Here is a 23671-nt window from a genome sequence, read left to right as displayed (position 1 = left end):
GAAAGGAAGGTGAGGTAGCCAAAAGAATAAGATTAAAGGATCAAAAAGGTTAAAAAACAAACAGTGGTTTTAGTATTGGTGACACTCCTTCCACTAATATAGTCTCCAGAAACAGAAGTCACAAGCCTACACGATAAAATGTACTGTGGTTTTAGTTTGTTTTGCTTTCTTCACAAAAGTGCCAGGATATTAGGTACCTGTGGGGATGAAGGCGGACTTAGAAGTTCTAGAGGCCAAGGCATTTGTCTATTGCACAGTGAAGAGTTCACTTCATGGAACCATATGCAGATCAGCACCCAGTGTGTTCTTATGAGGAGCAAAAATTTTGCCCTGACTCCTCTCCAATTTAAACATTAAGGGAGAATTATTTTAACAGGCAAAGCTCATTCTACATAATGTTTACAAGAAGAGAGGGCTAAAATTGGAGCATTATCCGCAGAATCATATAAGGAGGGGAAAGCGAATACTTTATGCAATAACCATGCACGAAAGATGCTTATATCAGGTTACCTGCCAGTCCTGTGATAAACTGCATACATGGCAGTCATATCAGAGAAATAAAGAGAACATGGGTGTTATGGAATAAAAAGTAAAATTTTTTAAAGCTCATGATGTAAAATGAGGGTTAACTTTGGAAAGTAGATTGAACTCTTGGTTGCAGAGATGACAGCCATATCATCTCATCAAATGAGGCACAGTCTTTCTGCCTTTTCAGGATAAATGGGGTCAGTGATCAGTTGTGAAAGGACACACAAGGAAAGCAGCAGAGAATGGGAACATTGCAAAGACAATATCAGAATGTGGAACTGAGTAAACACCCATGGTTATCAAAGCAGCAGCCTCCCATATTTATTAAACAGTTTTACCTGCATCATCACACTTTGTCCTCACAGAAACCTCATGAGGTAGGTGCTGAGATTATTCTGTCCTTAGTACTGAGGAAGCAAAGAGCCAGAGAAGTCAGCTGATCTTCCCAAGGTCACATGGTTTGTAATAGAGTCAGGCTAGAGGTGACCCTGGGATAAGAACCCTGGTTTGTCACCAGATTCCAGAATCTGCCCATTTCACTATCACATTATCTTACCTCCCTCATAGAATCCTCTGCAGAAAATGGGCACTGATGAAAAGAAGGAAAGGCTTGACAGAAACACAAATTACCTGTAGACACATAATTGTGAATGTTTGTAAAAAGAAAGGAAAGTCGGAATACTGCAAAACAGAAAGAAAGAAATGAAAGGAGAGAAGGGAAGAATATTAAAGCGTGGGACAGTCAGCCTTTTCCAGTGTTTCTCTGTGCATGTAGTTGTCTTGTCCCTCACTACCTGTGAGGTAGAAACTGTCTCCATTTTTCTGAGGAGGAAACCGTAGGTGAGAAAGTCAAAGGCATCCTGCGGCTATTGCAAAGGTAAGGATTGATTAGTCTAAGACAAGAGAGAAGAACATTCCAGACAGAGGGAACTAAGTGTGCAACTCCTTAGAGTGGGAAGGAAACCTGGTATGTCAAGGAACATAGAGAAACTCAGTGCAGCTGAAGCATGAGGAGCGAGGTGGAGAAATGTGCAAGAGGAGCACATCTAGTGAGACAAGTGGAGGCCAGACCCCTTGAAAGACATTTGGGACATGTCAAGGATTTCAGTCTGAAGACTGAACAATAAATTGTAAAAGCAATGGGAATCCGTTGGAGGGTTTCAAGGCTGGCAGGTGGGGGACTCAGATCTGTGTCATTGCAATAGTCTAGGAGGGAAAGGAAAACTTTGTCAGGGTGGGGACAGTGGAGATGAAGAAAGGGAGATGGATTCGAGAACGATCTAGGAGATGAAATTACCAGTGTTTGGTAATAAATTGGCTACGAAAAATGAAGGAGAAAGAGATGTGGAGAATAATTACTAAGGTTCTGATTTATACAGCCATGTGCTTACCGAAGCCAGTCTCTGGACGAGACACATTAGGAGAAGGCTATTCATATTTGGGGAGTGTGTGGGTCCGGGATAATGAGTCTGGTTTTGAGCACCTGTATTTGAGGAGTAACAACTAAGTAGAGATGTCACATGGCTTGAAATCCACATCTGGACTGAAAGGGGAAAATAAAGTAAAACCTAGTTTAGGTCCCCCAGCCATGCTTTTCTCTTCACCTAACACTTCATTACCTTGATTGATTTGTCTGACTACCCTTTAGAAAACACGTTCCATAACGGTTGAGACCAAGCCTGCCTGGTTTACTGCTAGATCTTCAGCACCAGGCAGAGTACCTAGGACAAAGAAAGCACTAGGAAATACTTATCAGACTGAACTGAAACCTCAGACTCTCAGTGTTGATCTAGACAGCTACTCAGACAAGGTCAGGCGCATTCAAGATATGGCCATAGGCTAGACAGCCACTCAAGATCAGCTCATCTCCCCTAGTTTAACTGTAACCTGCATTCATTCATCTCCCTGGCTCCAAACTCTTACCTCTGTACCGTGGCTTCCCACAGGCCTTTCCTGGGCTAGGAGTTGGACCCAGTGGTTCCTGCAGAGATTTTAGCATTGATCTATCTGCCAGAATTAGTTTTCCCATTGTCTCAGCTGAGGATCCCCCATTCCAAGAATAGGACACAGGAAAGAAACATGATATTAAGTCTTGGGAGGTTGATGGGATTCAGATAGGGAGTGGGTAGGGAATGCTTATGAATACAAGACCCAGAAGTACTCTGGGAAAGAGCCAGAAAAGAGACTTGACTGGGACAGGGAAATGAGGTAAAAGTTTGGCCAGATAAGGTCAGTAGAGAGCTTTGAATATCAGAACAGAAAGTTAGGTTTTAAAAGGAATGATAATGTGGAAGAGCTGCAGATATCTAACAGGGGAATAATTTAGAGTACAACTTTAGGGAGATTAATCTGGCAACAGCCTACAGGATTAATTGAAGAGATAAGAGATCAAAGGCAAAGGGACCAGCTCAGAGGCTATTGCAGTAATGCAGGTGTGAAGAGATAAGAGAATTTAACTAGACAGTGGAAATGGAGAGCCTCAGAGATGAAGATAAATGGAAAGAACTTGGTGAATGATTGTCTGGAAGGCAATGGAAGATTCAAAAATGACCCCTAGATTTTAAACCCTGGTGATACCTGGAAGAGTAATGGTGTCCCTGATAGAAAAGGGGTCTTTGTTTTCTATGGAGGAAAATAAAACTGAAGAAATTACCGCTCGCATTACATTGGCTGTAGACCGTCTCCTTGCTACAGTATTCACAGCAGTGGTGATCTCTGAGCTCACCAAGCTACTTTTAGTGTAATTTGACTTTGAAATATATTACTTATTGAAGTCTTGTATTCCTCAAAGATGGCAGAGAGATGGAAGTTTGGTTCTTTTAGACACTTCATCTGGCTTCTAGTCAAGACAGCTGATTAGTCTCTAAATTATTGCACTCCAACGAACCTGCAAACTTTATCTCTCCCCAAGCTGGAGAGGGGGAAATTCTTTTCTCCCCTTTTTCTTTTTTTTTTTTCTTCTTCTTCTTCTTTTTTTTTTTTCTTAACCATTTCAGAAGTAAGTCTAAATCAATAATTTTTCTTCTAATGGCCACACTGAGTTTACCAGTAAATAGGATGGTGATTAGAAAGACAAAAAGCACAATTTTCCCATATAAGCAATCATGCTATTTAATATCATCCTAGATAGGCTTAATATCTCCCTGGATATTAATGTGGAATCACACATTATGCTCTCCATAAATATTAAAAAACAACCACCACCACAACAAAAGTGACTCTGGTATTACTGCGAAGAATTAATATAAATCAATATGGATTCAAGCTATAAAAGTACATATAGATTAAATAATAGCCCAACAGTATTATAATAATCCTGTGACAAATTTAGCTCCAATGATCCAGAGAACATCAACCCAGTGGTCTGAGAACCCACAGCAATAAAATTTCAATGCAATAACATTTTATCACAACAAAAAATTTATGTACTTTGTTAAACTGTAATATATACCGATGAAGAACCACACCATTTTCACTTTATTGAAAAAGTAAAATAATAATCAAGAGAGCTTTTATTTCTTAAAATTTATAAATGAACTAAATCTTTTTGGCTATCATGACTTGTTTAAAGTGGTCTCATAAAATGTACAACATACTGTATAAGAGGGTTGGTCACTTCTTTAAAACTTATTTCTTTAAAATGCTCATCCAGACCAGGAGCTGCTGCTCTCTCCTGCAAACCCAGCACTTTGGGAAGCCGAGGCAGAAAGTTTGCTTGAGCTCAGGAGTTCAAGACCAGCCTAGGCAACATGGCAAGACCCCATCTCTACAAAAGTAAAAAAATAAAAATAAAAATAAATATTTTTATAATGCTCATCCAGCCAGTCATGGTAGCTCACACCTGTAATCCCAGCAATTTTGGTGGCTGAGGTGGGATTATCACTTGAGGTCAGGAGATAGGACCAACCTGGCCAACATGGTGAAACCCCAACTCTACAAAAATTAGCTGGGAATGGTGGTACACACCTGTGGTCCCAGCTGCTCTGCTCGGGAGGCTGAGGTGGAAGAATCACTGGAACCCAGGAGGCAGAGGTTGCAGTGAGCTGAGACCCTGCCACAGCACTCCAGCCTGAGTGACAGAGTGAGACCCTGTCTCAAAAAAAAAAAAAAAAAAAATTAAATGTTCATCCAAATATAAAATAGCAATGTCAGTCATAAAAAGCATTGCTTCATAACTCTGTTTATTACAAGAAGCCCTATAAACTGTATTATGCAACTGTAACATTCTTCACACTTTTGGTTTGTTTTTTTTTTACCTCCAAGTCATCCATGTTAATAATTGACATTATTACAGTCATCTCAGATATGGAATTAACCAAGATCAATGGCTTATCTTTTGACTAACACTTTATTTCTTGTAGTTGATGGCTCATCAAAGACATTCTTAAACAAAGATACAAATTTGTGTGATACATTGGCAAGGTGTCATATACAAGATATAAAGGGCCGTTTTCCAGAGCAGCAATAACAATAATGATCTCATACATTCTCTAATCTTTACAATAACACCATTTATAAAGGGGAAGTTTTTTCAGGGAGTATGGAGCAGATTAGCAAAATGTTTCTTGTAAAAAAGAAAATTTGCATAATTAACCTTTTTCACGTAGAAATATTAGGAAGAAAACTTTAAACACAAAGAAAATGAGCTTATTTTATTTGGTGGTGGGACAGGTGGGGTTGCCTGAACATGAAAGATTAATTGTTTGAGGCCTAGCACTTTGGGAGGCTGAGGCAGGCAGATCACCTGAGGTTAAGTTTGAGACCAGTCTGGCAAACATGGGGAAACCCCATCTCTACTAAAAATACAAAAACTTAGCCAGGTGTGGTGGCACTCAACTGTGATCCACACTACTCAGGAGGCTGAGGCAGGAGAATTGCTTGAACCCAGGAAGCGGAGGTTGCAGTTAGCCAAGACTGGGCCATTGTACTTCAGCCTGGGTAGCAGAGTGAGACTTGGTGTCAAAAAAAAAAAAAAAAAAAAAAAAAAAAATTAATTGTTTACCTGGTACCTTCCAGCTCTTTGCCACATAGGACACGTTGATATGACAGAACCTCATTCACAGTGAACACGCAGTTATGTTTTATTTTTATTTTACCTAATACTGGGTAACATTCATCTCTGTTCTTGTGTGGCCTCCATCCATCCAGTTGCCCAGGCCAGAATGCTAAATCACCATAGCTTCCTCACCTTCCTCTCTGGCCACTTTGGGGAGTCTAGTTCTGCCAGGCCCACGTATTTAACATCCCTCATCGTCGGCCCTTCCTCGCCATTCCCACACTTCTTTCAGGTACTCACCTTTCTCACCCTGATGACTGCAACTGCCTTGGTCATGTACTTTCGCACTAGTCCCTCCTACACTCTTCTGAATGACCTTTCTACAGCACATGTATCATGAGGGACTCTGGTCAGAAAGCCTACAGCATCCCCATTTCAGAGAAATATTTTTATGCAAATCTTGAACATGGCTGGGAGAGGATAGCCATTTCTCATAGGTAGGTAGCCCAGAAACCAGGGAGTGACATCAGCCAAATTCCACTTAACTTTTATTTACTCAAATTTATTGAGGCCTCTCAGGGGAAACTTAATGGTTTTGACCAGGTCCAGTGGTGGGAGAGGCAACCACTGGGTCCGTAAGAGACAGTCTTCCTGGCCAAGCAGCTTGAGCAGCAGAGCCTCTTCAGTAACTGTGGAGTCTTCAACCTCAAGCCCTCCCTCCAGAGAAGGAGTGATTTCAACACACATCCAAAAGTCATGCCATGACCCTTCCTCATCAGTCACAATCCTCTAAGAAACATTGCAAAGACTCACACTTAATAAAAACTCTGTTCTTGCACTAGATGTTGCAACATTTTTCCTTAGCCATTTTAGCCTTTTGGACACCAGCTATTCTATTGCTGGCCTAACACAGAAGATGTGCATCCTCTTTTCTCTGTGATGGAAACCTTGCTGTAACACTAATTAAAACATGCAGCATGGCTGCTGAATATACAGATTAAGGAACATATGGTGAACAGAGAATCGCCAACCCATATGGCAAGAAAATGGCAGTCTCCCACAGACAGAAGTGAAATGATAAAGGGTTAAGAAACTTCAGGAAGAAAAAAATAAACTTTAAGAGAGGGAAAAAAATGATACCACTTCTGAATTTGAAGGTTTTCCTCAAATAATAAAGTCTGTCATTAAACAGTAAAATTTTACCATTTACAAAACACATTCATATTTCCTCATTTAATTCTCAAAGCAATCTATGACATGTGATTCTGCCTTATACATGTGAACATTAACCCACAGAGAAATCAATATGCCCCCGAATCTCAGAATTAAATGGCAGTGTCTGGAGTTAAATCTGTGTCTCAATTTCCTAATTCAGTGTACTTTCCAATTTACCATATGCGCATCATGTAGGTTGTTGTAGATGGCATAAGAAATAAGGAACATTTTTGTTTTACCTGCAAATTATATATACTATAAACTATATGTAACGGGCCCCTCCCAGAAAGGAGCATAAAATGGGTGCTATTTCCCGTATAGTAATCACTTTTCAGATGGCATTTCAAGATCATAATTAAGAGCTTTTATTTGAATGAAGGCAAGGCCACTCATTATTGAAAGTATTTTACTTTGCTGCACGTAGCTGCAGACAGGTTTGGGACTGACTCTGCCACAATTTCAGTGGATGCTTAAATGCCAAGATCATTGCTAGAAACTTTCTCTGAAAATGTCACCACTTCTCTTTGACCTTCAGAATGCAGATATTATAGTTGATGATGTATCAGAAACAAAACTATTTGCCCTCTTGCATTGTGTGTGTACATATATGTATATACACACACACGTAGCAGTAATACTAAAGGCTGAAAAATAAGGGTGACTTCTATAAGTCTAATTGCAGGCACCGCTAAATTATTTCCATTACGGGAGTTGAAAGAAATAGCCTGCATTTCTCAGAACTGAAATTCACTGACAATTCAGTACTTGGTTTAGCCACTTTTGCTTAAGCAAAATTTGAATTTACCTTTATTTTTCTGAATGGTTTCAATGATCAAAAGATAAAAATGCAAAGCATTAACCAGCTTCATATAATAATATATAAAATAATCAAGGTACTTTATATTTACAAAGTCCTGTTGTGTTATTTTCTTAATCATAAAGCAATCCTATAAGATAGAGAGGAGTTACCCCCACTTAATGTATGTGAAAGCTGAGGTCTGTCCATTTGGCCAGGGTCATACAGCTTCTAGAACTGGCTGGAACCTGGTACTTCCCATTCCAAATCTCTGCACTAATTTACAGATTCTAAGGTGCCTACACACACACAGAGAGAGACACACACACACCTCCCCTCTGTGACTTGCACAAAATGGAAATAACAAAGAAAAACTTAAAAACCAGAACTTGAAACTCAACCCTGTAATCTGTGTTCTTAATTGTTGTGCTAGTCTGTGATCAGCTAGTTTGCACTCTCTTTTTTTTTCTTTTTTTTTTTAATTGCATTTTAGGTTTTAGGGCACATTTTAAGAACATGCAAGATAGTTGCATAGGTACACACATGGTAGTGTGATTTGCTGCCTTCCTCCCCTTCACCTATTTTTGGCATTTCTCCCCATGCTCTCTCTCCCCAACTCCCCACCCTGCACTGTCCTCCCCTATTTCCCCCCAACAGACCCCGTGTAGTGTTACTATGTTGGGCAAACTGGTCTGGAACTTCTGGCCTCAAGCAATTCTTGGCCTTCCAAAGTGTTGGTAGTATAGGCATGAGCCACCAAGTCTGGTCTGGCTTTGTGATCTTAAGGTTTTTTTTATTTTAATTTTTGTGGGTACATAGTAGGTGTATATATTTATGAGGTTCATGAGATGTTTTAATACAGACATGCAATACGTAATGATCACATCATGTCAAAGCTGTGTGTTCTTAAGCAAAACTTTTTACCCCTTAGATCCTCAGTTTCTTCATCCATGATAATAAAGATATGCTGTAACTCAAAAAGAAAAAAAAAAACAGAACTATATAATATAATTATTCTTGTTGCTACTGAAAATAAGTCTACAATGGAACCATATTTTATAGGTATATGTCTTCTTGTATTGGATAGTAATGTTTATCTTATACCCTACTGCTAAAATATTGCATTTTTCAAGTATATGAATAGAGAATGTTCAGCTGCCTAAAAAGACCAGATTGATATAATATGAACTCTTTCTTTACTTACTGAATGGACACAGTTTCTGCCCTGTCAGCTGCTTTGTCCACAGTCTCAACCTTGTTCTGGAAGAACTACCTGTATGAGTGACTGGATAATTAATTCTATACTCAGGTTTAACCTTGGGATCTTCTGTTAAGAGTAAATCAGATACAGAAGCAGAGTGTAGAATAGTGGCTGCCAGGGGCTGGGAGTGGGAGTGGCTGGGTCGGGGAGATGTTGGAGAAAGGGCACAAAGCTTCTGTTAGACAGGATGAATAACTTCTGAAGATCTATTGTATGGCGTGGTGACTACAGTTAATAATAATGTATTGTGTACTTGAAAATTGCTAATAGATTAGATCTTAAATGTTCTCACTACAAAAAAATGTGAAGTATGTGAAGTAGTGGATATATTAATTAGCTTGATTTAATCATTTTACAATGTATACATATATCAAAAAATCACATTGTATACCATAAATAGATGCAATTTTTATTTGTCAATTATTCCTTAACAAAGGAGGAAGTTAAATCAGATGATGCCTTTGAGTGTGAACAACGTATCTGAATTAGGTATAGACCAGAAGCCAGGTAGATATGAACTCTAAAACACTGCATTTAGAAGGAGTATCATTTATTGAGAGCTCCTTATATGGAGAAACTGTAGTAGAGAGATGGGTTAATGCTTCACTCCGGCCATCTGAACGTCTATGCTGTTGAGTTTAAATCTAGGAATATTAGAATTTAGAGTGTTCAATCTCCAAAGAATTGTCCTGTCTTACTCATTTCATTTCAGACAGCAAATTGGTATAAGATAATAGTGTGGAGGCCAGATTACATCCTTTTTTCTGAGGGGAAAAGAAACATGATTCATAAAAGATATCTGTCCAGAGAAATGAATATATTAAAATTGGGAATTGATACCCAGGTCACTTCAAGATACAGCAGAAACTTTGGTAGCAACATAAAATACCAAAGAAGACAATCCTATGACTTCATGCTGCAAGAACCTTTTCCATAAATGCATCCCAATGTTTGCAATGAACTTTAAGGTTTGTCATTTTCAAGACTTTTATTTTTTTTATTTTTTGAGACAGAGTCTCACTTTCTTGCCCAGGCTGGAGTGCAGTGGCAAGATCTCGGCTCACTGCAATCTCCACCTCCTGGGTTCAAGCGATTCTTGTGCCTCAGCCTCCCAGTAGCTGGAATTATAGACATGCGCCATCACACTCATCAGATCTGTGTATGTTTTATAGAGATAGGGTTTCGCCATGTTGGCCAGCCTGGTTCTGAATTCCTGACCTTGGCCTCCCACAGTTCTGGGATTACAGGCATGAACCATTGTGCCCAGCCCAAGACTCTTAGAAGCTACTCATACTTTCTCTTTTTTTTTAAGACAGAGTCTCACTCTGTTGGCCAGGCTGGAGTACAGTGGCATGATCTCATCTCACAGTCGCCTCTGCCTCCTGGGTTCAAGTGATTCTCCTGCCTCAGCCTCCTGAGTAGCTGGGACTACAGATGTGCACCACTACGCCCAGCTAATTATTTTTGTATTTTTTATAGAGACGGGGTTTCGCATTTTGGCCAGGCGGGTCTGGAACTCCTAACCTCAGGTGATCCACCTGCCTTGGCTTCCCAAAGTTCTAGGATTACAGGTGTGAGCCACCAGGCCCAGCCACCACTCATACTTTCAATGCATAGACAACTGGCAATAAACGAAAACACAGAAGCTCACATTATAAAGTGTCTATCCTTTCATCAGCGCAATAGTTAAGAAGAGTTTACATGTGTGCTTTGCTTCTCGTCAAACAAAAGCAATCACCTCTTTATCTCCTGATGAAATTATACCTTATTTGAGCTTAAGCCAAGCACATTGTTGTTAAAGAAAGGAAAAAGAGATGGTATCGAGTTTTCTAAATATTTTGGGCTCCATTTGTTGACAGAAACAAGATGTTTGAAAGCTGTGTTTCTGTTGCCTACAATGATAGTTGTTCTATCGGAAACTTAATTGGAAATGGGCTATGACACCCAACTTTAAAAATTTGTTCCAAGTGACCTTATCTCAGCTATTAGAAAAGCTTGGAGGATTAGAAGTTCTCCAGATGTCAGGACTTTTAAGGCATCACTTGTTCCCATTCAGTCGGTAGAAGTAGGAATCAGAAGAGGATTGAAGCGGCGTAATGGCCACAAGTCAGGAAGCTGCTTTCCATAGAGATGAACTTCCTACCAACAAAGAATTTTATTTCTAAATTGTTTAATTTTGGTTTGCAGAGAATTATTTTGTGATCCTGGTGTGCTTCCTGCATCTGTTTAGTCTTAAATGCTTCCGAAAACATTTTTCAAAATCCACCCGTGATTTTGTAATACTTCCTAATTCATGGGCCACTTAAAATACAACTCTTCTTTTTTTAATCCTATCTTTGAAAATGCAAATGTGTGGGTCTTAAGAACAGATTAGAAAAAAACAAGTGAGTGCTGTTGGAAGCATAGTTTCAGTGATGGTGGTTCTATTATTCATGCATCTTACAGAAAATTGCAAATGATGTGACTTTTGTCACTTCTATAAGACAAGTTAGGACCTTTAAATTATAGCCACTATTTATGTTGGATTGGGGCAAAATAAATGTATGCACTCCCTCTGCTGGCTTTGAGGTGGCAACAGCTCATTAACCAGACTTATTTTTAGATGTATTTTCCCATTTTAAAACAGATAAAAATGGAGTGTGGGAAAAGGAAGCAAAAGCTGGAAAACTGTTAATTTTATTATTCATTTAAAATGTCAGAAAAACAAACATCTGCTTCACACAAATGGTTAGGATAAGCAAGAATGCCGGTTTTCAGGCTTTCCAGTGCCGTCCTAAGAAAAAGGGAGGGGCCGTCTCTCTGAGGCATGTATCTAAGGGTCTTTAAAAAATTACTCACTTCCAATGAGAACACATGGACACAGGGAGGGGAACGTCACACACCAGGACCTGTCAGGGGGTGGAGGGCAAGGGGAGAGAGAGCATTAAGACGAATATCTAATGTATGAGGGGCTTAAAACCTAGATGACGTATTGACAGGTGGAGCAAACCACCATGGCACATGTATACCTATGTAACAAACCAGCACATTCTGCACATGTATCCCAGAACTTAAAGTTTTTTTAAAAATTCCTCAATTCCTTCAAATGCTGAAATAATCTTTTCCCAGAGCTTACTGAACAAACTAGTAGACTAGTACGTTTAGTATGTTCAAAACAGTCAGGGAAAGCAAAGATAATTCCTTTGGCTTAGTGTGGGAGGAGAAAAAGGGTATCTCTATGCTAGTGTCAGAAAGAAACTAAAAGATCATCACACTGAAACTCCATACCTCAGGGGAGGCCACTTCCATGCATGAAAGAGCATTGCCTGCAATCCTGGAAGAGAATCATAGTACCATGGAGTTTTAGAGCCAGAGGACCTAGAAAGCAACAGTCTACACATGAATGAAAGGAGAGCCCATCCAGAGAGGAAATGCTCCAGATGGCAGGGCTCCCGGGGACCCCAAGCCCCGTTCCACTCTTGTCTGTCATACATGGGAAGGGTTTTTCTGCAACGTTGACCTTCTGCCTGGGCTTTGCCCTCTTTTCCATTCTTGCTTGCTTTGTTCCACAGGCGTCTGGATGCTAACCACATCAGCTCTGTGCCGCCCAGCTGTTTCAGTGGCCTGCATTCCCTGAGGCACCTGTGGCTGGATGACAACGCTTTAACAGAAATCCCCATCCAGGCCTTTAGAAGTTTATCAGCCTTGCAAGCCATGACCTTGGCCCTGAACAAAATACACCACATACCAGACTATGCCTTTGGAAACCTTTCCAGCTTGGTAGTTCTGTAAGTTTTATTGATTTTGCTCTCTCTTTTAACAGTTTCTAAAGCCACTGGAAGACCTTGGCCTTAAAATGCTGACTCTTCGAAGCTGAAATGGGGACATTTTAAGGGAGGAAAGCCTCCTGAGTCCCTCCCCAAAATGACTTATAAATGCTCCAATTGTGTAAATGACTTAAACAACACTTATCAAGCACCTGCTAGGTGCCAAGCATGGCAGGGCATACAAAGATAATGAAATATGGCCTCCGCCTTAGACACAAGGAGTCACCGCACTATACAATCAGTATAGTAACCTAAGTTAATAACAATTCCTTAGTTTAAAAAATAATTGATAATTCAGGTCAAATTGAAAGATATTCTTCTTCTTATCTAATAAGAACTTTTTGAACCCTTACCGAGGAAAGAGAAGTGAGAACAAATGATGTAACTGCCCAGTGAGTTCTTTTTCCCCACTGCCCAAACAGAGCCAATTTATCAAGACAAGAGAATTGCAATAAAGAGTAACACATAAGGCCAGGCACAGTGGCTCATGCCTGTAATCCCAACACTTGGTGAGGCCAAGGCAGGTGGATTACTTGAGGTCAGGAGTTCAAGGCCACCCTGGCCAACATGGTCAAACCCCACCACTACTAAAAATACAAAGATTAGCTGGGCATGTTGGCACATGTTTGTGATCCCAGCTACTGAGGAGGCTGAGGTGGGTGGGTCCCATGAACCCATGAGGCTGAAGTTGCAGTGAGCCAAGATTATGCCATTGCACTCCAGCCTGGGTGAGAGAGTAAGATTGTCTCAAAAAAAAAAAAAAAAAAAGTTTATTACACATAGAATGAGCTAAATGGAATACTAGAGTTTCATTATTACTCAAATCAACCTCCCTGAAAATTCAGAGGCAAGAATTTTTTAAAGATAGCTTGGCTAGCAGGGAGCTGGGGAATGAGAAATGCTGATTTGTTGGGTCAGGGACAAAATCGTAGGGGGTTGAAGTTGTCCTCATGCTCTGAGTCAGTCCTTGGTGAGGTCCTGAAGACCAGATGGGCCAGGTAACCCTGGCCCATGGGAGGTTCCAGCTGATCTATCAGAATACACAGTCTGAAAAATATCTTGAACACCGATCTTAGATTTTACAATAGCAATGTTATCCACAGGAGCAACTAGGTAGGTTAGGAGTCTTGTGGCCTCTGGCTGCATGACTCCTAAACCATAATTTCTAATCTGTGGCTAATTTGTTACTTTTACAAAGGCAGTCTGATCCCAAGGAAAGGAGCAAGTTTATTTCGGAGAGAAATTGTTATCATTTTGCTTCAAAGTTAAACTATAAACTAAATTCCTCCCAAAGTTAGTTCAGCCTACGCCCAGGAATAGACAAGAGCAGCTAGGAGGTTAAAGGCAAGATGGAGTTGGTGAGGTCAGATCTCTTTCACTGTCATATTTTTCTCACTGTTGTAATTCTTGCACAGGTGGTTTAATTGAAAGCATGTTATACATTTGCACAGCATTCCCCCACCTCCTGCCACCAGCATATGTCTAGATTTCATTATTTTAGTGAATCAAAAATGATTCTCAAACAAGTAACAGTTTGAAAAATAATCAGTTTTCTTTAAGATTGTAGCAGTATGACCCCCACATGTATAATATAATAACCAATTAATTAGGAAGGCTTCTTCTCGTTAATTCTCTCTTTGCTCCATGCCCACCCACTGACCCACCGCTTCCTTCAATCATTCCACCTGATGATATGTCTGTCTCTTGCACTGTAGTATGTACTCCCTTGAGGGCTGGCCAATATCTTACTCATCTTTTTAGGTTCCCCTCAATCCCCTTCCTCATATGCTGCATGTAGAAGATCCTCAATGAATGTTACATAAATCTCACCTAAAACCAAAATTTATTTATTAGAACAAAAATCTTAGTATGGAAGGAAAAGAATTTTTATGATATTAACAAATTTCTACACTGACTTTCACATAGAAAGATGATGCTACTGACCCACCAAAAACTGGATATGTGCTTTAATTTCTTTTCCTCCACTGGAAGAAATGGATTAACAGAGATCCAGTTATACTTTTTCGCTCTATCCTCCTTAAGCCCATTTTTTTACAATCCTTTTGGGAGTTGGTCCAGTTTTCAGTTGTACACAGCTGTTCTCACTGGCTCTGACCTAACTGACTTACCAATTGAGCCAAAGATGATAATCATACATGCTAATACCGTGTCAAGATAACTAATCTCCTTGGGCAGCAGAAAAATCTGATCATCATTGCCTGTGACTGAAATCGTTTCCTGGTGACCTGTGCCCCCGCCCTGGGAAGGTAGCCATTACATGCCTTCAGCTTTATTAGAAAATGTGCTTGCTAGCTATCCTCCAGGTATCAATGATGGTCAGTATCTCTGCTTAACATCCTATATCCCAAAGCCATGCTGATCAAACTATGCTTAAAAATATGCCTTGAGGATGTAAATTAGTTCAACCATTGTGGAAGATAGTGTGGCAACTCTTCTAAAATCAAAAGACAGAAATACCATTTGACCCAGCAATCCCATTACTGAGTATATACCCACAGAAATATAAATCATTCTATTATAAAGATACATGTATGTGTATATTCACTGCAGCACTATTCACAATAGCAAAAACATAGAATCAACTTAAATGCCCATCAGTGATTGACTAGATGAAGAAAATGTGGTACATATACACCATGGAATACTATACAGCCATAAAAAAGAACAAGATCATGTCCTTTGCAGGAACATGAATGGAGCTGGAGGCCATCATCCTTAGCAAACTAACACAGGAACAGAAAACCAAATACTGACTGTTCTTGCCTAGAACTGGGAATTAAATGATGGTAGCACACATGGACACACAGAGAGGAACAACACATACTGGGGACTATCACAGGGTGGAGGGTGGGAGGAGGGAGAGAATCAGGAAAAATAACTAATGGGTACTAGGCTTAATACCTGAGTGATGAAATAATCTTTACAATAGACCTCAATGACACAAGTTTACCTATGTAACAAACCTGCACATGCACCCCTGAATCTAAAAGTTAAAAAAAAAAGCCTTGAACCCTGAACTTACTTATATCAATTATGTTGCACATATTATTATACACACCCTGATGTCCCAAAGCTAAAAGGTAAAAAACTCTGGCTTTTAAGTTCTATAGTATAGAATCATCTGTGGTATGAGTGAATGCAGCATATAGCCTTTTTATTTTAAGTTAGCTTCTTATTTTTTGTTTGTTTTTTGTACTTTTTTTTAGGTTAGCTTCTTATAATTAGTGCATTCTTCAGTATACGTTTCTTTGGATTTAAGCAGTCAAAATGTTAAGTTTGCTATGTGCAGTGTGCCTTCCTAACTATCTGTAATGTTCTTTTGCAGACATCTCCATAACAATAGAATCCACTCCCTGGGAAAGAAATGCTTTGATGGGCTCCACAGCCTAGAGACTTTGTGAGTTGACCTTGTTTCCCCCTTTTTTTTTTTTTTTTTCAGTTTTTCATGAATATTCTGAAAGAATCAAAATAGCCTTAAAGCCAAACTGTATTTGGTTTGGTTAATTGCCTGAGCTTTCAGCAGATATTTACAGTGGTATTAATCTTAAACACACACACACACACACACACACCCCAGAGCTAAATAATAAAACTGGGATTTTATTTTAATCTAATGAGAGTGATAAATTAGTTACAATCATTATAAATTAAATGAGATGTTCTCTACTGAGCAGTGACTGTTTGCTTAGAAACGTGTAGTCTCTGTCAAAGATCACTCAGGCTCCCTATTCATGAGTCTGGTACTCCCTGCTGAATGGGAGGAAGAAGACCAGGCAAATGCCTGCGTCTTCAATCTCACATGAACAGGCATCTCATTAGTAAACAGTGACGGCTCATGCTAAAGTGATTCAAAAGATGAAAAAGGGACGGGCGGAGGGTGGCTCATGCCTGTAATCCTAACACTTGGGAGGCCAATGCAGGAGGATCACTTGAGCCCAGGAATTTGAGGCTGCGGTGAGCTGTGATCATGACACTTCACTCCAACCTGGGTGACAGAGCAAGAACTTGTCTCAGAAAAAGAAAAAAAGGTGAAAAGTAATAATAGCTACTATTTATTTAGTATATCTATAATCAAATATTGTGCTAAGCATTTGGCATACATTGTTTTAATTACTTCTTATAGCCATCCTATGAGAGCAGATATTACTATCCCATTTTAGGCTCTAGTGAGGTAAAGTTATTACGTATCTAGTCAGCAGCAGCAGAACTGAGATTTGCTTCCTCCTCTGGTCTGATTTTGAAATTCATGTTTACTACTACATACTACTTCCAAAGAGTAAGTCAAAAGTTCAGTTCTTAATTGGTGCCTATAGTAAAAATCAAGTTCAGCCAGCTGACCATATCCTAGACACTCTCACAGAGCCAAGGTAGAGGGTCTTGTGGGCCACACCAGGGCCTCAGGCTTTCCCCAGGGGAGGAGCTGCTCTTCATTGCCCTGTTGAGTGGGAAAGGTATGAGAGTGAGGTGACAGGCAGGGAGGGTCCTGTGTGTTCTGGGAGAGGAGGGTGTTGCAGCCATGTCCCCATCCCTACCCTCACATTTTTAATACTCAAATACAATAAACCATGCAGAGCACTGGATCTGCAATGCTGGCTCTGACCAAAACTGCAAAAGGAAAAGACCAAAGACCCCTTCTTCTGTGGCCTCGGGGCCCACTGTTCATTTACATACAGAGCTTAGCAATTTGTTCATGATCAGTGTAGCCTCTAACCAGATACAGGTTACTCATTTCCTGAGGGACCCTGTGTTGGTGGTGTTTTCCTAGCCTATAAGCACTAACAAGCTCTTTCCAGGGTTAAGTCACCCTGTGCTTCCTCTTAGGCACCAAACATGAACTTGTCCAGGCAGGATCTTTATGTCAACTTAATGGCATAGACAAGCACTTCCCATTAGATGCTAGGAAAAATTAGAACTCTTATCTACACAGGGCTGGGCTCAGAAATCTTAGCAATGGAAATCACTTTCTAGCCCTTTTGAACAATAACAGGAATGAAAACAAGATGGGCTTTGATGGGTTTTTCCATAGTCTTTCTTTTTTTTTCCATCAATGTTTAGGGTAAGGACCCAGGATTGCATGTAAATAACATAAAGCAAAACATGCCAAGGAAAAGTTCATGTGAGTCTTATTGTCTCCCCTTTCCCTACCTTGCCCAGGGCTACAGAGGATAAGTAATTTGGTCATTTCCAGCCTTTTCCTTTCCCTCACTAGAAATCCAAGTAATTTATAAGGGCCCAATCCTTGTTTAATCAAAACAGAGCATCTGGAGAGATTTACAAACAGGAAGAAAATTTATGTCTACAAAAGACACGAGTTTCCTGCCTGCAGTATAGTTTAAGGATGGTTTGTGCCAGACAAGTAGGAACCTTGACTCGTGTTTAACTCAGTCAATTATCAAATTATCTTTCTCTTAAAATTAAATAGCAGTTCTCCACAGAAGAGGATCTAACCACATCTGATTGCCTGACCAAAAGGTTTTTCTGCATCATCTGGGAAATCTACCATTCCCAGAGACCAGGAGGCAATTAGTTTTTCATACAAAGATCTAGATATAAGGTGGAGTAAGTCTGTAAAGCACTTGTGAGTAATGAAATTGAAAAGCCAATTGTGTTGTAACAGTTACAAAAACTAATGATTTGAGATAATTTGACCACTTCATCTCTGGGCATGAGGGATAATATAGAGCTTTGCCACACAGATCAAGGAAAACATCCTATTTTCTGAATCCTTTGTGACTCTGAAGAAATTCTAGACCAAATGTCCTTCCTGAGAGTACCCTGTCTCACATAAACCTCTCCAGATGCAAGGCTCATCCTGGACTTTAGGCTATGAAAGTCAAGGTCAAAGCAGCCCTGCAAGATGTCATGTCAAAAAGGAGTGAGAAGGGAACAAGATAAGGGATGTGATCCAGGAGCCCTGAGGAGTGCAAATTCACACTGGCCAGTTAGTGAGCCAGGTTCAGTTGAAGAGCTCATTAGCCAGCCATCAACACCTGGCCAAAGAGGCATCCCTCCTGCTTAGAAGTTAACACTTCCACTGAGTCACACTCCCTTTCTTTCTTAGATGCCCCGGTGCCATTGAGCCTTGACTCTCAAATTTCTTATGATTAGTCAAATGACCATTTTAATGCAGATACTCACAGAATGCTGGTAGTCAACAAGCCAAGAGAATCTTTTCCCAAAAAGAAAAGCAGTGAGAACTTCCATCAGTGATATGGGTTCATTGGAACAGCATGTTAACTTTCCTTGTAAATAGAGTATATATGAAGTTTTAAATAAAAACCTGAAAATACTTTTTACTCATTTTCAGAGATTTAAATTATAATAACCTTGATGAATTCCCCACTGCAATTAGGACACTCTCCAACCTTAAAGAACTGTAAGTATTTAGGACAATTTTAATGAGAAAACTTTTATGAATGTATTTAAAAATACATGTGATTGTTTACATAATGACTTGCTAGAAAATTTTAAGTTTATATAGATAATGATAAAGCACACTTGAAATATGTTTTAATTGATTCTATCTCTAGCGAATATTAGATAATATTTTTTATTTATGCTGGATTTCTCTAACATATATCTAAAATAAACACATACATTTCTGTAAGCCATATTTTTTCTCTTTTTCTAAGCCATACCTAGTCTCCCAACATTTATATACTTTATAGATTTTTAGTAGTAGAACTAAAATGGAATTTAGTTACTGAGCATTTCTAAGAACTTGAACATTTCTGGGTTGCGTAAGTTTAGAAATAGATTAATCAAAATGTATGTGCCTAGTAAACTACGAGCTGCGTTCTCATACATTGCAGTTGACCCTTGAACAACTAGGGGTTAGAAACACCAACCCTTGCACAGTAGAAAATCCACGTTTAACTTTCGACTCCTTAAAAACTTAACTACTAATAGCCTAATGTTGACCAGAAGCCTCATCAATAATATAAACAGTCCACTAACACATATTTTTATATGTATTCTGTACTGTATTCTTATAATAAAGTAAGCTAGAGAAAAGAAAATGTTATTTTAAAAGTTCTAAGGAAGAGAAAATATATTTACTATTTTTTAAGTGGAAGTGGATCATTATAAAGATCTTCATCCCTGTCATCACATTGAGAAGGCTGAGGAGGAAGAGGAAGAGGAGATGTTTGTCTTGTTATCTCAGGCCTGGCAGAGGCAGAAGAAAAACTCACACATAAGTGGAACCATGCAGGCCAGCACAGCGGGTCATGCCTGTAATCCCAGCACTTTGGGAGGCCGAGGGAGGTAGATTGCTTGAGTCCAGGAGCTCGAGACCAACCTGGACAACATGATGAAACCCTGTCTCTACCAAAAATATGAAAATTGGCGGGCCTGGTGGCACATGCCTGTAATCCCAGCCTCTTGAGAGGCTGAGGCAAAAGAACTGCTTTGAACCAGAAGGGCGGGGATTGCAGTGAGCTAAGATTGTGCTACTGCACTGCAGCCTGGGAGACAGCAAGATTCTGTCTGAACAACAACAACAAAAAAGTGGACCCATGCAGTTTAAACCCATTTTGTTCAAGGGGCAACTACTTTCATTTTTAAATGTTTAATGAATCTTATTTAATTCTAAAACCCATAATTTTACTAAAGTAAAGCTGACTTTCAGCCATTGGGTTGCATATACTGCCTTTTAGATGATAAAATTTAATTAGTTTTTTTGTATCTAAAAAGATAAATAACCTATCTGAGTAACGTTCTAACACTTGGAAAGGAAAACAAACCTCATTCCCTCAGCGGTAAGAAGTAAGACATAACGCTAAAGGAGGCACAGAGGAGTTTGTTTATAAGAAAAACCCTTAGGGTGTTCTGACTCAGGAAACCCCATGTGTGGCTTAGTTGGCTTAGCTTGGCTTCATGGCATAGGTTCAAGCAGCCCAAAGAGTGCCACTCACCTCAGACAGCCATAGGCTCAAATAAGCTCCAAAGATCACTGAATCTGCTTCTCTGCTATTCAGACAACATCAACAACAACAGATGACAATCAGCCTATAACAACAGACTCAGTAAGCCAGGGCACCTTTCTTCAAGTCAGAACACTTTGTCCTCATAAGGAGACTACTTAAATCTTTACTTCACTGCAGCTTAAGTCGATTTTCTCTTCTAGCTTCAAATGGGGTCAGTAGGAGTGATCATAATCTCTCCAAAAACGGTTTCCACTCTCTCATGTTTTTATACAATGATGCTTTATTAGATATAAACAGAATTTCTTCTTATAACATTAGATTGTACGTTTTCATGAAGTTTATTATTTTCAGATTCTTTATTTCTCTTTTAGAATGACAGCACGTGGTTATTTTTCCCCTACAGAGCAAATAAGGGCACATAAGTTTCAAGATGCATAGAGGAATTTAACATTGTCCTCTGGTTATTAAAGGTTCTGATTATTGCCACTGTGGTCAGGGTGGGGGACTCTATTAAATAATTTTACCCCACACATAATTTTTTATAATTTTTTTCTCTTTCTAGAGGATTTCATAGCAACAACATCAGGTCGATACCTGAGAAAGCATTTGTAGGCAACCCTTCTCTTATTACAATGTAAGTGACCATAATGCTTTTTGGTTTCTCCATCCTGAAATATAGCATATATTATACCTTTAAATACAATGATTGTTCTATATTTGCCTGAGTTTTTTCTCATTCAAAGAGTTTATACAGAAAAGTATATATGCATGCATTTTGCCAGGTTCTAGTTAGACACTGAAATAATATAAAAGACTTTTTTAAAGATCACATTCTGCTTGTTATCGTCAGATGTGCTAGATATCTTTAAAATAATCTTGTAAAATGCTTTTGATTATCTCTATTTTCTAAGGAATAAAACTGATTTTTAGAGCATTAATGTGAAGTCTGCATAGTCATTGAGAACTTGAACCCAAGTATACTAGAAATAAAAATTATTATATACAAGTAGGTGTCTTTTACAGCAGTAGGCTCCAGCCTAAATTGATGGTAGGGGTTCCATACTGGTTTGTGCTAACCCTCTATTTCTACTCATTATTACGCCTAAACGATCACATTTATACAAACTAAGATGTAATTCTAGAAAGATAAATAACGTTTTAGAAAGGTATATATGAGGATTTACGTGCCAGGTAAAATAGGCCAGGTACTGTGGCTCATGTCTGTAATTCTAACACTTTGGGAGGCCAGTGCAGGAGGATCATTTCATTCTAAGAGTTGGAGGTTACCATGAGCTATGATCACCCTTCTGAAGTCCACCGTGGGCAGCAGAAACAAAAGAATAAAATAGAGTTACAACTACTAAGTATAACTAATTTTATGTTTCACATTTAACACGAAAGAATGAAGACATGTAGTTATTAGTATGAGGCTGGCTCTCAGATAAAAGGCTCCTCTTAGAGGCAGGTTTGGGATGCCATTAAACCTGAGGCTGTGAATGAGAGGCCTGAATATAGTGGAGGAAAGTAAGGACAACTGTTAAACATGACTCTAGAAGCACTTCTCGGCAGATGTTGGTCCTGTGCCAATTGGATTGAGGGGCTTTCTGGAACCATGTGGTGGTTATTTGTCACAAATGAGCATCAAGTCCCAATTAGACAACCAGAAGAAAAATACCATTCATTGTTTCTGAAATGTTCTGGCAATATTTTGACAAACTAAGAGTTTTAAAGTGTATTGACAATAAACATTAGCCCTCCTTAGGGATTATTTGCATGTTAAGAGGTTGGCAAATTACATTGCCTTTGCTCCTCCTTCTGCAACCATAGTACTGGTTTTTCATCAGTCCTTTCATATGCTAATACTTCCTAAGGAACTAGCAGCCCTTCTCCATATGTATTAGAGCTTCTATCCACTATTTGACAGTATTGACCATTTTCTCCCTGAAATTCTCCTCTCCTTGCTCCTGCATCTGTTTCCATCTCTTCCAAGCCTGCATTTCTGTGAATGCTTTCCTTGTCCAGTTGGCTACCCAGTCCTCATTTCCACCTCTGTAGTCCCCACTCTTTTCATCCCTCCTGACTTCCACTGCACCAGTGTCTCTGCCAGCCATGGCATCTAGATTTCCACCAGGCTGCATGAGGCTGGCCTCCCTCCCTTCACTGTTGGTGCAGATCATCTTCCTTGAAGCACAGCAACCGTCTTGTTACTCCTGCTGTGAAACATGCATTCAGGGTGTCTGTTTACGCTAAATGCGAACTCCTCACCCTGACATTCACAGCCTAACGCAACATATGGCCTAAGCCAACCCTCTCAACCAGCTCCCCAAAGCTCTCCTCAATCACCCTAAGTCACACACCAGACTCACTAAGCTATGTTCATGAACAAAGCTTTTTTCTTATTTCCTTTGCTCCTACAATTCCATTCCTTCACTATGCTTCCTGAAATTCTGTCTTTCAGCGCCTATTTCAAATGTCATTTCTTGAAGTTTTATGTAATCTCTCTCAAACATATGAGAGAGTTCCCTCCTGAGAACCCTAAAACTCCTTATGTGTGTTTACAATACTTTTGCCTTATACACACAAGCATGTATATTCATACCTGCCCAGTGTATATATACACACATACATATGTGTATGTGAACACTATTATATGCACACAAGTATATGATATAGCTAAGAGCTAAGACATTAAGAGGAAAGCTCCATTTTTTCATCATTAGTCCCATATTCCAACTCTAGCTCTTTCTCTTACTGGTTAATTCCAAGAGAAAAGAAGAGCTCAGAGGGCAGGACAGAAGAGGATTTCAGTTTGTTGGGTAACAACTGTATCCCACGTTCTGTTTCAGATATTACATGTGCATTAGCTCTTCTAATTCTTTTGCAAACCCTACCACTAAGGGTTATTATCTCAGCTTAAAAAATTAGAAAATTGAGACTCTGGGAGGTAATGGGCTTGCCAAGGTATCTCAGCCTCAATTTTCTCCTCCAAAAGTGAAGAAAATAGTATCTACACTATGAATCTTATAAAGTTGTTGTATGGATCAGTTGAGCTATTTCCATCCAAATAGAAAGTGATATGCTGTGATATATTTGCTTTATCCCAACTGATTCCAGGCTTCT

General features: G+C 39.4%; 1 protein-coding gene across 1 annotated transcript in view; it reads left to right on the top strand.

The window, feature by feature from the left end:
- The window catches only part of LGR5 (leucine rich repeat containing G protein-coupled receptor 5), a 143885-nt gene that overhangs the window by 100078 nt on the left and 20136 nt on the right, over nt 1–23671 (top strand). The window contains exons 5-8 of the mRNA XM_003927802.4: nt 12348–12563; nt 15949–16020; nt 18931–18999; nt 21114–21185. Of these exons, the coding sequence (XP_003927851.2) occupies nt 12348–12563; nt 15949–16020; nt 18931–18999; nt 21114–21185 (429 nt within the window). The remainder of the gene's footprint in view (nt 1–12347; nt 12564–15948; nt 16021–18930; nt 19000–21113; nt 21186–23671) is intronic.

Source organism: Saimiri boliviensis, chromosome 7 (assembly GCF_048565385.1).
Source record: "Saimiri boliviensis isolate mSaiBol1 chromosome 7, mSaiBol1.pri, whole genome shotgun sequence".
Classification (NCBI taxonomy): Eukaryota; Metazoa; Chordata; class Mammalia; order Primates; family Cebidae; genus Saimiri; species Saimiri boliviensis.
The sequence above is the reverse complement of the archived record's forward strand: the minus strand, read 5'-3'. Positions and strand labels throughout refer to the sequence as shown.